This window comes from Stegastes partitus, unplaced genomic scaffold, assembly GCF_000690725.1.
Source record: "Stegastes partitus isolate 25-593 unplaced genomic scaffold, Stegastes_partitus-1.0.2 Scaffold37, whole genome shotgun sequence".
Lineage (NCBI taxonomy): Eukaryota > Metazoa > Chordata > Actinopteri > Pomacentridae > Stegastes > Stegastes partitus.
This window is the reverse complement of record NW_007577768.1, coordinates 429,599-443,833: the sequence shown is the minus strand read 5'-3', so window position 1 is coordinate 443,833 and position 14,235 is coordinate 429,599. Positions and strand designations below refer to the sequence as shown.

General features: G+C 42.6%; 1 protein-coding gene across 1 annotated transcript in view; it reads left to right on the top strand.

Annotated features, from left to right (window-relative positions):
- frem3 (Fras1 related extracellular matrix 3) overlaps nt 1-14,218 on the top strand; it is a 35,287-nt gene extending 21,069 nt beyond the window's left edge. Inside the window, exons 7-24 of the mRNA XM_008302653.1 lie at nt 3,695-3,844; nt 3,933-4,142; nt 5,082-5,279; nt 5,376-5,540; nt 6,017-6,199; nt 6,287-6,417; nt 7,415-7,573; nt 7,686-7,989; nt 8,080-8,211; nt 8,315-8,646; nt 10,550-10,742; nt 10,831-10,935; nt 11,259-11,386; nt 11,483-11,617; nt 11,874-12,000; nt 12,097-12,284; nt 12,382-12,528; nt 12,610-14,218. Coding sequence (XP_008300875.1) covers nt 3,695-3,844; nt 3,933-4,142; nt 5,082-5,279; nt 5,376-5,540; nt 6,017-6,199; nt 6,287-6,417; nt 7,415-7,573; nt 7,686-7,989; nt 8,080-8,211; nt 8,315-8,646; nt 10,550-10,742; nt 10,831-10,935; nt 11,259-11,386; nt 11,483-11,617; nt 11,874-12,000; nt 12,097-12,284; nt 12,382-12,528; nt 12,610-13,176 — 3,554 coding nt within the window. The 3' untranslated portion in view covers nt 13,177-14,218. The remainder of the gene's footprint in view (nt 1-3,694; nt 3,845-3,932; nt 4,143-5,081; nt 5,280-5,375; nt 5,541-6,016; nt 6,200-6,286; nt 6,418-7,414; nt 7,574-7,685; nt 7,990-8,079; nt 8,212-8,314; nt 8,647-10,549; nt 10,743-10,830; nt 10,936-11,258; nt 11,387-11,482; nt 11,618-11,873; nt 12,001-12,096; nt 12,285-12,381; nt 12,529-12,609) is intronic.
- Nucleotides 14,219-14,235: the final 17 nt, after the last annotated feature.

Genomic DNA, 14,235 nt, shown 5'->3' with positions numbered 1-14,235 from the left:
CAACACATCATTTCTTATCAGACATTTAAATATCAAGTAAAGAAGAAGTGCGCTTGTCTTATTATGTACAAGCTGTAGGGATGCCAAACAAACCAGGCAAGTGAGGAAATAAAGCTGTGGTTTATATTTGCAAAATATTTGACCTTCTGGTTTCTGTAACACTGAACATTATTGTTGGTGTCTAGATCTGACTTAAATGATCCACAGTCCACTATGACAAGTGGAAGCTTCTTGCTTTCTGCAAAGGTTAGAAACATTTTGAAGTTTCTTATGCAAACATTCATCTATCCATATCCTTCTGTTTTTCCGGGGTTGGATTGCAGAGGTAGCCCTTACAAACTGAGGCATAATATGACAAATAAATCTGAATAACTTGTAAAAATGTGAAGCAAAAAGTATAAGATTAAGCAGCACCAGCTGCTTTCGCTTATGCAAACATGAACGAAACAAAAGCACACGGAGAGTAATACACACATGAATAAAGTGTGATTTTAGCCTCTCTGTCTGCTGTTCAATGTGTGCTTTTTTAAGATTTACCCATCAGCAGATTTAAAAACAAAACAAAAACAAGCAAAAAAACTTCCCTTGAACCTTTCTCCTTCTTCAATCTTTGACTTAGGTCACCACATACGTCTGAACATATGAGTTAAAGCAGCGTGGCATCATGTGCTGTAGTTACAGAGCTGCAGGAGGCGGCAGGTGTGGGTGATCCTGTTGCCTTTGATGCTCTCCGTTTCCATTTTGGTATCTGCACGCCACTAATCCACTAAAGTTGCGCAGACGGCACCATCACCGCAGTCACCAAAGCAAAGGCCTCGGAGGCTGAGCTGCTTGCCTTGGTGGCTTTACAGTATTTTCAGGTCCATTACCTCTCCCATACCTGAGTCTAACAGCTCTGTTTACACACTCCGCTTCATTTATCCACCACACTCAGTCTGTCTGAGCGCTAGATACAAGATAACAATAGACAGGTGTTGAGCGGGAGACTGGAGGCCTCGCTGGATGTTATGCTACACTGTAGCCCGACAGATAAAAAGCCTTTACCTCGCTGTGCTCCTCAAGCGACCCCCGTTCTCATTGGCATTCAGGGGAGCTCAGGGGGAAACAGGGGGCATCCTTTTGTCTGCAGGGACCAAAAGGCAGGTGGTGGAGAGAGAGGGGGACTATTGTGCAGGGAATCCAAATGAGTGGCATGTTTTTCCTCTGTCTCTCTGCTTAATGGTATTCAAGACTATGTTGTCTGTTTTTGTTAAAGATATTGCTGCATTCTAGCTTGAGGAGGAATCAATCACAAATCTGGCACTCATTTAATGTGATCCATCAAAGAAAATGTCCTAATAAATTAGACAAATTGTTGCCTTCAAATTCCTAAATTCCTTGAGGCCTCTCTTGTCTTTCTTCTGCGACCAATAATGCCAAACTTGTCGTGCTTTCCTCACTTTTTCCTTCAGTCCCTCCCACCTCCCACCAGAGCTAATTTTCTGCACTTGCTTGTCGTACAATGAACATTATGTAAAATAATCAGCGTGCATTCCCAGACATGTGAAGAGACAAGGGAGGACTCGGCAGTGTGGAGCTCTATTGTGGTTCTACTTCTTGGTGGGTCCTGTAGTAACACCACACCATAAATCTGGTTCAGTGTCTCTATGTGTGTGTGTGTGTAAAACCATCTGCCTGCCTGAGTAAACTTGTGGTTTGGATTCTTGCCAACATCGAGCCCCTATTGTTACTGTATTTGTCTGGTTCTTCCTCCCACTGATCTTAAGGTTGCCATGTTGGCACTCATTTCCCCTTCTCGCGCCCCCCTTGGTCCTGAATAGAGGCTGAAAGGCACTGAAAGCGTGCCAGAAATCCTTCCCTCTGCATCGGCCGTCGGACACAGCAAGCATCAACAAATCTGACATTTCTGCTCAAACACCAATAATCAAGAGCAACTAAATTGAGAAAACCATTATGTTTTGGCGTATGGTCTTTGTTACATGAAACAAAACTTTCAAAAATACACAGTAAATCATGTTTTATTTGCAGCCACACAACCATGAACCTCGTGTATTTGTTGCCATGAACAAGCTATGGGTATGTGTGTTTATGTTTGAATACCCTGTTGATTTCTGTGTCAACTGTTTAGCACATGTGACACTAAAATTTGTAATTTTGTGTTTCATGTTTTTCAAGTGTTGCATGATGAACTCAATGAAGGCCAGGGGCTGGACTGCATCTCTCTTAAAGCAAGCCAGAGTCATTTTAGATCAACAACAGCCATTGTTGCCCTTAGAGACACTTAAAGAATGATGCTAAAGAAAGTCCTGTATTCAGCAAAGTGACTCAGTTGTTTAAATGTGTTGAGATTAACTAACATTAGCCACCATGGTGCTGGTAGTCAGACGAGAACAAGTGTGTTTTATTGCTCATTTAATGAAATATCTCAGTTAGATTAGGAAAGTTGCATTGTTTCAATTCATTAGTTAAGTTATTCTCACTTCTACAAGAGATGCTCTAGTTTCTTCAGTACAGCGTTCCTGGTTTTAGGTGAAACTGTGTCTAAACTGATGTCACTTTTCAATAAGGTTTGATGAATGCTTAATTTAACAGAGTGACCAAATGGCTAAGTGGTAAGAGTTCATACTAGATGGGTGCAAATGCCTTCATGCAAGTCACCATTTCAATTCCTGACCAGTCGGGACCCTGACTACATTTCCCTGTTCTGCTCTCTTTTCCCACGATTCTCATCTCTGTCCACTGTCACTATAAAAAAGGTGGAAATGCCCCCAAAAACAAGTAAATAATTCAGTAATTGTTAATAAATCAGTTTGAATCCATCATTATGAACAACTTATGATTTTTCACAACCCAAACCTCGTTCTTTTTGCTGCTTAGAACTCATCTACAAAGCACATTTACAAATTTACAAATTTCTCCCTCCCTACCTTCTCTCTCATTTTCGCTTCAGTATTTTGCGACAAGCTGAAGGTCTGAACCTGCGCGTCTATCAGTCGATCTCTAAGAGCATTGGCTGGACACAGTGTGATGAAAACACGCTTTATACAGAAGTGAAGAGAGATGAATTGACAATGTGTTCCAGGGCTCTGAATTCTTGCCCTCGGCCTTTGCAAAGTGGACGGTTGCCTCTGTGTCTCTGCCACCCCGCCCCCCCCTCCTCGCAGAGCTCCTTATCAGCTCCTCTATCATCAGAAAGCAGGAACATCATTCTGTGTGCACACACATACAGACGTGCACCTTATTCTTCAGGCGTATCCTCAACCTTTTGGCATTGGGTTCAGACAGAGCTGTCTGGATTTAGATAAGTGGGGGAGGAAGGTTGCGGGAGGACAGGCTAAGACGGATGACAGCTCTCTTCCTGTGCTGAGTCAAAAATGAGGGCATTTGCTGAGCTATTGATGCCAATCTGTCCCTGAACCCAAGTGCAAAGCTGCAAAACATGCAGTCTCAGTATACTAAACCACAAACATCACACTGTTAATTAAAAGCTTATCTTGCTCTGTACTTTTAAAAGACACCCTTGTTTCTAGAAACAGCATAGCTAAAACAAAAATCAACCAATGTCCACGTAAAACAACATGACACTGACTTATGTTAATTCGCAAACTACTTTGGTATAATTTTTCTATAATAAGACAAGACAATATAGGAATTGTTTACACATTTACTTTCCTATTGTTCCCAAATCTCACAGAGCCTTCACTGTACTTTGGGGAGCCTGAGTATGTGGTGGACGAGAGTTCAGGCTATGTCGAGGTGAAGGTCTGGAGGACAGGAACGGACCTGTCCAAGACCGCCACCGTCACCGTCCGCTCCAGGAAGAGCGAGCCCGTTTCTGCAGAAGGTAAAATCAGCAGTTTGACTGAATCAGTGGAATTCTGTCATTATGTTAAAATACGATGTGGCTCAGTGTGTTCTGCTTCATTTTCCAGCTGGACTAGACTATGTTGGTATTAGTCGCAACCTGGACTTTGCCCCCGGGGTGACGATGCAGACATTTAGAGTGACTATCCTGGATGACCTGGGTCAGCCGGAGCTGGAGGGGCCTGAGACCTTTGACCTGGTGTTGCGGATGCCAATGAATGCTGTGCTAGGAGAACCGAGCAAGACCACCATCACAATCAATGATACTGTCACTGACCGTAAGTGTCAAGTGTAGAAACTAAACATATATGTGTAGAATATATCCAAGCCTACAGTATTGTTTTTACTATATTCTTCTGTATATGTGTACGAATTCTATATAATAGTAGGAATGATAGTGGTAGTGGTATTATTATTAGTTATAATAATATATTAAGAAATGTTTCCTATAGTTACTATAGTGTTAATATGTAGCTATAAGGACAAAGACATGTACAGGAAATGTTTTTTAAACATTTAAAACTACAAACTCGATTATTTCCTATTTTTATTCTTTTGTATATGAGATGATGCAAGTCCATATGAAAGTTGACAATTCATATAAAAATGTCTTTATTATTATTATTATCATTACTATTACTGCTACTACTACTAAAAACTAATAATAATAATAGTAATAATAATATTAAATTAATGAATTATAGTCCATTATTATATAGCTGTAAGAACATCTTAAAGTATATATTTACAAAATTGAATTTATTAAATAATTGTGTAACGCTACAAATATTGTATTTAGCCTGGTTTATGTCTTAATTTTTACAACTTTCATATATACTTCTACATGTTGGCATATAACAATTTATAAATGTATGTATGTTGAAATTACACATTTAACTGTTTGTACACAAAATCACACAGTGAATGATTGTAAATGCCAAACTATTAGACTGCTTTCTTTAAAGTGGTTCCTTTTGTTGACAAAAGCATTACTAAATACTTTGAGATCTCCTCATATCTGCTTTTAATAGCATCATTGGTCAGTGCTGCAGGTAATTTTATATATACTTTTCTATATAAATGCTGAAGTGTGGAGAGTGATTGAAATAAAGTGACCAGAAAAGCTTAACATATAAGCATACATGCAAACTGCAGTCACCGTCTTCACTCAGACATGTGAAGACTTCTTTGTGACAGTTTGATTGTTGCCTTTTCAGTGCCGAAGGTTCAGTTTAAGGAAGGAAGCTACAAAGTGGACGAGTCGGACGGAGAGGTCAAAGCCACAGTGTACCGTAGTGGAGACATCAGCCTCAGATCCACGGTGCGCTGTTACACTCGCCAAGGCTCTGCTCAGGTCATGATGGACTACAGCGAGAGGCCAAATACTGACGCGTCAGTCATCACTTTTATGCCAGGTGAGACATCCCTTAACTCCCTCTTGCCCCCTTATTTGTTCCTTTATAATCCCTTCCTGTTTGTTATGTTCTCTACACCCTACATTTACTCCGCAGGTGAGACTGAGAAGCCGTGTGTGGTGAGCCTGATGGACGACTCCGTCCATGAGGAGGACGAGGAATTCCGCTTGGTGCTGGGAACTCCCAAGAGCAAGTCTCAGTATGGAGCCTCTATCGGGGAGCAGAAGGAAGCACTGGTCACTGTCACAGACGAGAAAGACAGTGAGTGAACTGAAAATAGCTAATTTAAATGAGCCTATATAAAGTAAAATTCACAAGACCAAAATATATCTCAAGTAAGAACAGCAGTTGCATGTAAATAGGAGAAGAAAAAATTTGGTGGAAAAAAGAAGTACTGCTGGTGTGCACTTGAGAAAAGCACATCCATAACTGCTTAAGCTGACCCAGTAAATGAGTGTATATTTTAAGCTAAAAACAACGCAAATAAGTACAACTGAATGACTTGAATTATTATGCTGCATCTCACAACAAAGACATCTGCATGCAACAAACTGAACAGTAAAATCAGTGCCCCATTACTTTATCTTGCTTTTTTTCTGTTATCAGATACCACCTCTACTGTTAGAATCTGCATTCAGATGAATTATGTTTGAAAGTAAAAAGATGCTGATTTACATGTTTATGGTTAGTAAGTCATTAACTGGATTTGAAGAGGTTCTCTTTCCTTTCTGTTCCAGAGCCCATCATCCGTTTCTCTGAGATCAAGTACAGCGTGCGTGAGCCACAAGTGAAAGGTGATGTGGCAATAGTGAAGATTCCTATTTTGCGTTTTGGAGATACTTCAAAGGTCTCAGTGGTGAGAGTGCACACTAAGGACGGCTCTGCAACCTCTGGAGATGACTACAACCCGCTGTCAGAGGGTGAGAAGCTCAATAAAATCACCTGAATAATGCTTCCAAACTTATGTGTGTGTTCGACCACCGCTTACTTTGCTGCCTGTGCCTCAGACGTGGAGTTCAAGGAAGGTGAGAAGGAACACTTTGTGGAGATTGAGATCCTTTATGACGGTGAAAGAGAGATGAGAGAGGCCTTCATTGTACACATGAAGCCTGATGACAACATGGTGGCTGAAATACAGGTGAGGCAACAGCCACATGGCACTCACAAGTGTTCACACATAAACAAATATAAATCAGAAGCAAGTCCTATATGTGAACTGTACAGTACTGCAGATCTACACACGCTGACGTGCACCCTGCCGTGTCAGCCTGTGTTAAAATAGGCAGACAGCAGCTGGCAATGCTGTCAGCACGCCTGAACCACAGTCTTATAAAAAGCTTTTCCCTCTGGAATGAGATGCTGATGGGAATGTCCCTGCAGAGCCAAACAGAAGACAAACCTATAAACAGAACTGTGACATTCTACCCATACACTCTCCATTAGGCATGCACTGCTCACGTGATAGAAATAGGTCAACACCTGCAAAATTGTTTTGTGCATCATTGTAATTCAACTATAAACCCATAAGAGGCCTCTGCCAAGTGCTCAGCATTAGTTCTTCTAATAGGAGAAATCTGCTTCTTATTCCAAATATATCAAAAGTTACTTTATGACAGATAATCATGTTTGGGAAAATACCTAAATCTAGTTGGGGAGGGCTTTGTACAAGAGGTAGTTCATGATTATTTTTCTGCAGCACTATATATATTTGTGAAAAAAGTCAATCTGGCTGCACAAATGCACCATGCATTGAAAAGCATTGGTATTTACTGTATATAGTGGCTGTCAATTTTTTAAAAATTAAATAAAATTCTACAAACAAGCAAACAGATTTTCTATGACTTCATTCAAATATGCCAAATACAATTTTTTTTGTCGACTGAAAACAGTGATTGTCTTAAATCAAGGCATTCAAGAGCAAAAATACTTCTTCACCTCAGCAGCATTGGTTTGGTAGTTAACGTGCATGTTAGTGTTTTGAAATATCTACACAGCCGTAGTATCTGCATCAAAATCTAATAACGTCACTGACGGAAGTAATCGATGGATTTACATTATGAAATATGTTCATTTAAAGGGGTGGACAGTTTTTAAAGTTGACAACCGGTTCACGATGTCATCCCTCTTCTTGCTAGATGAACAAGGCCATTGTGTACATTGAGGAGATGGACAGTGTAGCGGACGTTACTTTCCCGGCAGTGCCTCAGGTGGTTTCTCTGCTCATGTATGATGACACAGCTAAAACCAAAGACAAGCCCCATCCACCCAACGGGTACCCTGTTGTGTGCGTGACGGTGAGTGAGATGCTGTTTTTTCCACACCATTCAAAGTTTCAGTAATATGATTAAGCAATTTTAAAGTTTATTGCATTCTACAACCTTTTTTTTTTTTTGCCTTTCCTTCCAGGCCTGCAACCCTAAGTACCATGACTTTGATAAAACGGGTTCCATCTGCTCCGCGGAAAACATCAACGACACTCTCACCCAGTACCGCTGGCTCATCAGCGCTCCCACTGGATCAGATGGAGTAACCAGCCCCATGAGGGAGGTGGACACTAACACCTTCTTTACCAACACCAAGTCCATCACCTTGGATTCAATCTACTTCCAAGCAGGCTCTAGAGTTCAGTGTGCAGCGAGAGCCTTCAACACCAATGGAGATGCTGGTCTGGAGCTGTCCAGTCCCATTACTGTGATCAGCAAAGAGGAGGGTGAGTGAAAGGCAGAGGAGTCTTTGGGAAACTTGCAGGTATTTGTTGGGTATGGAGTTAACTGGTTTAACTGGCTGTAACTCTTTGCAGGTATGTGTCAGCCTCGTATCCCAGGTACTGTTGGAGCTGAACCTTTCTCTGCTAAGATCCGTTACACTGGCCCTGACGATCCTGACTTCCCCAACCTCATCAAGCTAACTGTCAATATGCCTCACATGGACGGTGAGAACTGGTTGAAACTTTTGGTATATTGTTTATTTATCTTAACTGAGGTTCATGAAATTCTTACCCTGTGTGACATGAACATGCTTTTCCCCGTCAACAGGAATGTTGCCAGTAATCTCAACAAGGCCTCTGTCCAACTTCGAGCTCACCCTGAGCCCAGACGGCACACGTGTTGGCAACCACCGCTGCTCCAACTTGCTGGACTTCAATGAGATCCAAACCGGACATGGCTTCATCACAGACGCAACAAAGAACCCTGAAATCATTGGGGAGACTTCACCCTACCAATACAACACTATCATGCGTTCAGCCAACTCTCTGCGCTTCTACAGGAACCTTAACTTGGAGGCCTGTCTCTGGGAGTTCACCAGCTACTATGACATGTCCGAGCTGCTCAATGACTGTGGAGGCTCCATAGGCACCGATGGACAGGTAGGAAATATGTGGCTGCCATAACTGCAGAGGAGAAAGCACATTGTTTCCAATATCACCCTTTGTTATCACACTCACCACTCCCTCTGTAACTGTCGCTCAGCTATGAGCAGTACATTGACATTTCCACAGTCGTAATCATTTTGCGTCTTCATGTCAAATACTGAGTACTGCATTGGACAAAAACAGGTGAATATGATATTGACTTAATAAAGCCACTGGTCAAAGAAATACACACCCAGAATTTTGGCACTTAAATAAAATGGCAGACAGGAAATAGGGAATGATTTCAGACACAGCCAAACACAGATGTAATATTTTGGTAATATTTTACTCATTCGAGGAGAATCAGTCTGACTTGGTTGAAGTCTGACATGAAAACATACAGCACTGACCAACTGCAAACTATCCTGACAGCTAAGAGTCCAAAATGGAGGAAGCTAATGTAGCTTATTAGCTGTGGTGGCAAACTCTTGAGGTTAACCTTTGGAAAAGTTGCTGCAAATTTACAACATGGACATATTTTGATGTGCAAAATAGATTAGTGGGTGGGAAGCCTGGATTCTATCCCAGCTGACACCGGGTGAGAGGCGGGGTACATCCTGGATAGGTCACAGTCCATCACAGGGCCAACACAGACAGCTATTAGTGCTCACGTTGACACCCATGGAAAAGAAAACCTAAAACCATTTATTCTAACATGCATGTTTTTGAACTGTGGAGGAAACCAGCGCAGACATGAGCTTTCCACAAAGTTAGCCAGAAGTCAACTGCATGTTTGCCAAAATTCATATTTGCATATGAAAATATGATCTTCCTGCCAATTTAAAGCAATATTTCCAAAAGTTAACTACAACCGTCTGCAAGAAAATTTAAAAATGATGCCATTATTAACCAGAAGTTACTAGACGTTTAGCACTACTGGCAGGCTGTGTTGGCAGACCACTGATGGACATTTATGCCAGTGCTGGCAAACTTGTCATTACTGCCAGAATGTTGCAAGAAGTTTGCCACAAGTGACCAACATATTCAAACTAATGTCTTTGCTGTAAATCACCCACCTATTTGCCTCAAATTTGCCAGAATTTTTGCCTTTGTAAGGGGGACCAACCACTTTTATGTCAGCTCCTCTGTTAGATTTCATCCTTTTTCCATCCATTTTCTATACACCGCTTAATCCTCATTAGGGTCGCGGGGGGGCTGGAGCCTATCCCAGCCGACTTAGGGCGACGGCAGGAGACACCCTGGACAGGTCGCCAGTCCATCGCAGGGCCACACGTAGAGACAGACAACCAAGCACACTCACATTCGCACCTACGGACAATTTTAGATTAGTTTAGATCCAATTAACCTCAACATGTTTTTGGACTGTGTGGGAGGAAGCCGGAGAACCCGGAGAGAACCCACGCTGCACGGGGAGAACATGTAAACTCCACGCAGAAAGATTCCGGTGCCCCCACCGGGACGCGAACCGGCAACCTTCTTGCTGCGAGGCAACAGTGCTACCAACTGCGCCACGATTCAAACTCTTCCACAAAAAAAAAAAATGGTTACAACCAGTATGAGACAAAAATCACAATTCATCTTTTGAATTAACTGCTGTAAATTGTTGTCCCTTCACTGATTAAGCCAACCACCCAGCTAAGTGACAGTAATCAACAGTGGGCAGACTAGCTAGATCCAGCTATGATATAAATAAATGAATGAATGTACAGTCATTAGAACAAAATGCCAACTGGGAGTAACAGCCATGCCACAGCCTGGCTGACCTGTACCGGTTAACTAAGCAGCAGCAGCAGCAGTTTCTACCAATCATACAGCCAAATACTTTGAGGATGGATGAATTGTCCTAAATGTTCTTCATACATTATCCCTGACTCAGCCTTTTTTCCTGCTTATTTAGGTGCTGAACCTGGTCCAGTCCTACGTCACTCTGCGTGCTCCTCTGTTTGTGTCCTACGTCTTCCACTCTCCGGTAGCTGTGGGAGGCTGGCAGCACTTTGACCTCCAGTCGGAGCTCAAACTCACTTTTGTGTACGATACAGCTATTCTGTGGCAGGACGGCATTGGCAGTCCACCTGAAGCTGAGCTACAAGGTAGGTTCTCAGTTGATGCTGTTCCCTGCCCGTCTTTATGGAGGTATTAAAAACACTTGCTAATTTCTGTTGTTCCCTGTTCACATAGGAGCCATGTACCCCACCAGCATGCGTATAAATGAAGAGGGCCGTCTTGTGGTCAACTTCAAAACCGAGGCACGCTTCAGGGGCCAGTTTGTTATGTCTCATCCAGGTATGGGAGCGGCACCCACATGCACATATACACACCCTAAACCCATCTTGTGGGGTCATTCTATACACGCAGTCTCCTCTTGGATTACCCTGTGGCCCCCATCCTCACTTCATCTATTTCTGGAGTTCCACCTCAGGGGTCTTCCTGTGTAAAAGTGCCAGAGGTCATTTCAGCAAATGTCAAACTGACCCTGCAGCATTTACAGTTAGGCGCAAACAGTGTGAAAGGTCACCCTATAAATAAGAAGATAGACACAGTTGCTAGTTTAAGTTGGACAAAGCGCAGCAGTAGAGATTTATGACTATATCCATGTTTGTTTTAAGGAACCAGCGTGTCATCCATGGTGATGTGTGCTGACCACCCTGGGCTGACGTTCACGCTCGCCCTGGTCAGGACTGAGCCCACCTACAACCAGCCCATGCAGCAGTGGAGTTTCGTCTCAGATTTTGCTGTGAGTCTCTACTGTAGTGAAAACATCCTCAATGTGGTAAAGCAATAACAAGCCTAACGGTCACTCATTGTTCCTGTGTGTGTGTCTGACCTTTAGGTGCGAGACTACTCTGGGACGTACACAGTGAAGTTGGTCCCCTGCATGGCCTCACCCAATGGGGAGTTCAGCATCCCTCCTGTCTGCCACCCAAGAGAGCCACTTACTTTTGATGTGGATATTCGCTTCCAGCAGGTTAGTGGCAAAAATGCCCCAATATTTTTCAGTTCTGGGTTCATGTAATAGCAAGATTCAACGCCAGAACCTGAAGAGTTTTACATCAGTTGTACAGAGAATAATGCAAAAAGATAACCTTAATCATTTTCAGTACATTTTAACATTTGTGAAAAAGGAACATTCTTGAAACAAGCTGATTAGTTTTCATGACATGATACACTGCTGACACCCAAAACCATTATGTGTTCTGAATTTGATGACTCTTGTTCTCCAGGTGAGCGACCCAGTGGCAGCTGAGTTCAGTCTCAACACTCAGATGTTCCTGCTTTCCAAGAGAGAGTTATGGTTGTCTGATGGTTCCATGGGTTTTGGAGAAGGAACTGATGCCGCTTTTTCAGATGGTAGTGCAGCTCTGCCATCTAGTGGTGTACAGTAAGATTACAGCTAAAGGCTGTTGTCCTTTGTCAATCTCACATTTCATCTGTCCTTCACTTCAGGTTCCATGATCTACGGCCGTGTGATGGTGGACCCGGTCCAGAACCTGGGTGAATCCTTCTCGTGCAGCATTGAGAAAGTGTTTCTGTGCACTGGAGCAGATGGTTACGTTCCCAAATACAACCCCACAAACAAGGAGTACGGCTGCCTGGCAGATGCTCCCTCTCTGCTTTACAGATTCAAGATCCTGGTAAGATGCTCTAAATCCCAAAGAACAATACTCTGGAGTAGTGTGGGAGCCAAACAAGCTAGATGTTATTTTTGATTTTGTGTGTGTTGTTCTGCAGGACAAAGCCCAGCCAGAGACTCAAGCCTTCGCGTTTGGTGATGTTGCTTTTAAGGCCACATTGGCCCAAGACACAGCTGGAGCTCTGCCTTTGGTCAAACAACCAGGATCAGATGGCTTCACACTGTCTTCCTCACCACTTTTCCAGGTCGGTTCAGCTTTTAGATTCAGTATGTTAACATATTGCATAAATACACAAATATATTAAACTTCATGTGCTTGTTTTCAGGTGGCTGCTGGTCGAGAATGGTTCATCCACACCATCTACACTGTCCGCTCCAGAGAAAATGCCAACCGCAACATTGGCAAGCGCAGTCTGGAGTACCTCCATCACAGTATCTCCTCTGTGGACCAGCCTCAGATCTCCGACGTGGCCATCCGCCACCGCCGTGCTGCCCCTGCTTTCTCTGGTCCAGCTCTGGCCCAGGACATCGGCATCGAAAACAACCGGGGCACCAACATCCAGCGCATTGCCCTGGACCGAGCAGACCGCATGGTGGTCAACCAGCGCCAGCCCTGGTCCCCAAGCCGGGACCAGTTCCTGGAGCGCCCCCTGCTGGAGAGCTCGGGCAGGGAGCAAGCTGACACCTCCACTCTGCCCATGTTGGTGGGCATCGCAGGTCTGATCCTCCTCATCTGCCTCATAGCCACCATTGTCATTCTGCTGTTGCGGCGCAAGAAGCGGGAAAAGAAGACCCAGTACCCTCCTTACACCACTTCCTCTTCCTCTGCCTATAGTGGGTACAACCAAGGCCCAGCAGGTCTGTGGAGCGGCTTAGATAGCTCTGAGGTCTAAATATGGGCCCTGCTCCACTCAAACATCTGTCCCCTAATAAAAAAGACTGATAGTCTCCTCCACCACTGTGCCTTTGATGCCCAACTGTAGCACTGAATAGAGCCCAGAACAACCTGTGGACAGCGAAAGATGTCAGTGCTTGGGGCCTACATGCAGAGAATGTACCAGAGTTTTGAGGCTTACTGATCCCTCATGATGATGGTTAGTTTTCACTGTAATGTACTCTAGGTTTGTGCCTTTACTGCAGCCTGTTCAGAATCATGGTTATATGTAGAAGCCCCTTAAAATGATATTCACCTGTTTCATTAGTTGCCAAGTTGTAAAATATTACTCTTTATCCAGTGTTTGAAAATGCATGCAATGTAGTAAATGCAGTTGTTTCATGAGTAAATGGCAACCATTTTTAAATTTCATAAAAGAAAATAATTTTCTAAGTTCATCCTTTAAAATTACACTTTTTTTTTATTACTTTAATTCACCGTGTTCATTATTTTGTTTTATGGAGTAGAGCAAAATGGACTGAATGTTAGCTGAAACTGACCTTAATGAATGATGTGGTAAGTGATTTTTAGTATTGATATTTTCCTGTTGCGCTTAGAAAAGCCTGCAGTATACCTGCCCACTGCTGACAACAGTACCACTATGGTGTCATTGAAAGGGATTGTAAATGTTATTTTAAGTCTTTTAAAAGTGCAGAAATTCATTGTTTTGTTTTTTTTTTTTTTTTACATTTTTTTCAGATAAATGTGGCTGAAATCAGATGCAAAACTATCTGTGTACATATCAATGTAGAACTATGAGAAAAGGTATTACTACACCCTGGTGAAACTTGAAAAAACATGAACTACACATCTTTCTGGTTTGTTGATCAAGTCCTGAAATAACAAGTGCTGTATAAAAACTAGAATTTTTCTTCTACAGGTGACCGTATATTTCAATGTGCCAACTGTTATTTGACTTTTATGGCTTAATAATTTTTGAGACAATTTCAAAAGTTTGGATGTATGTACACTTAAATTGCCAAATATAAGTACCATTTTTTGAGTCAGTGTCTTATTT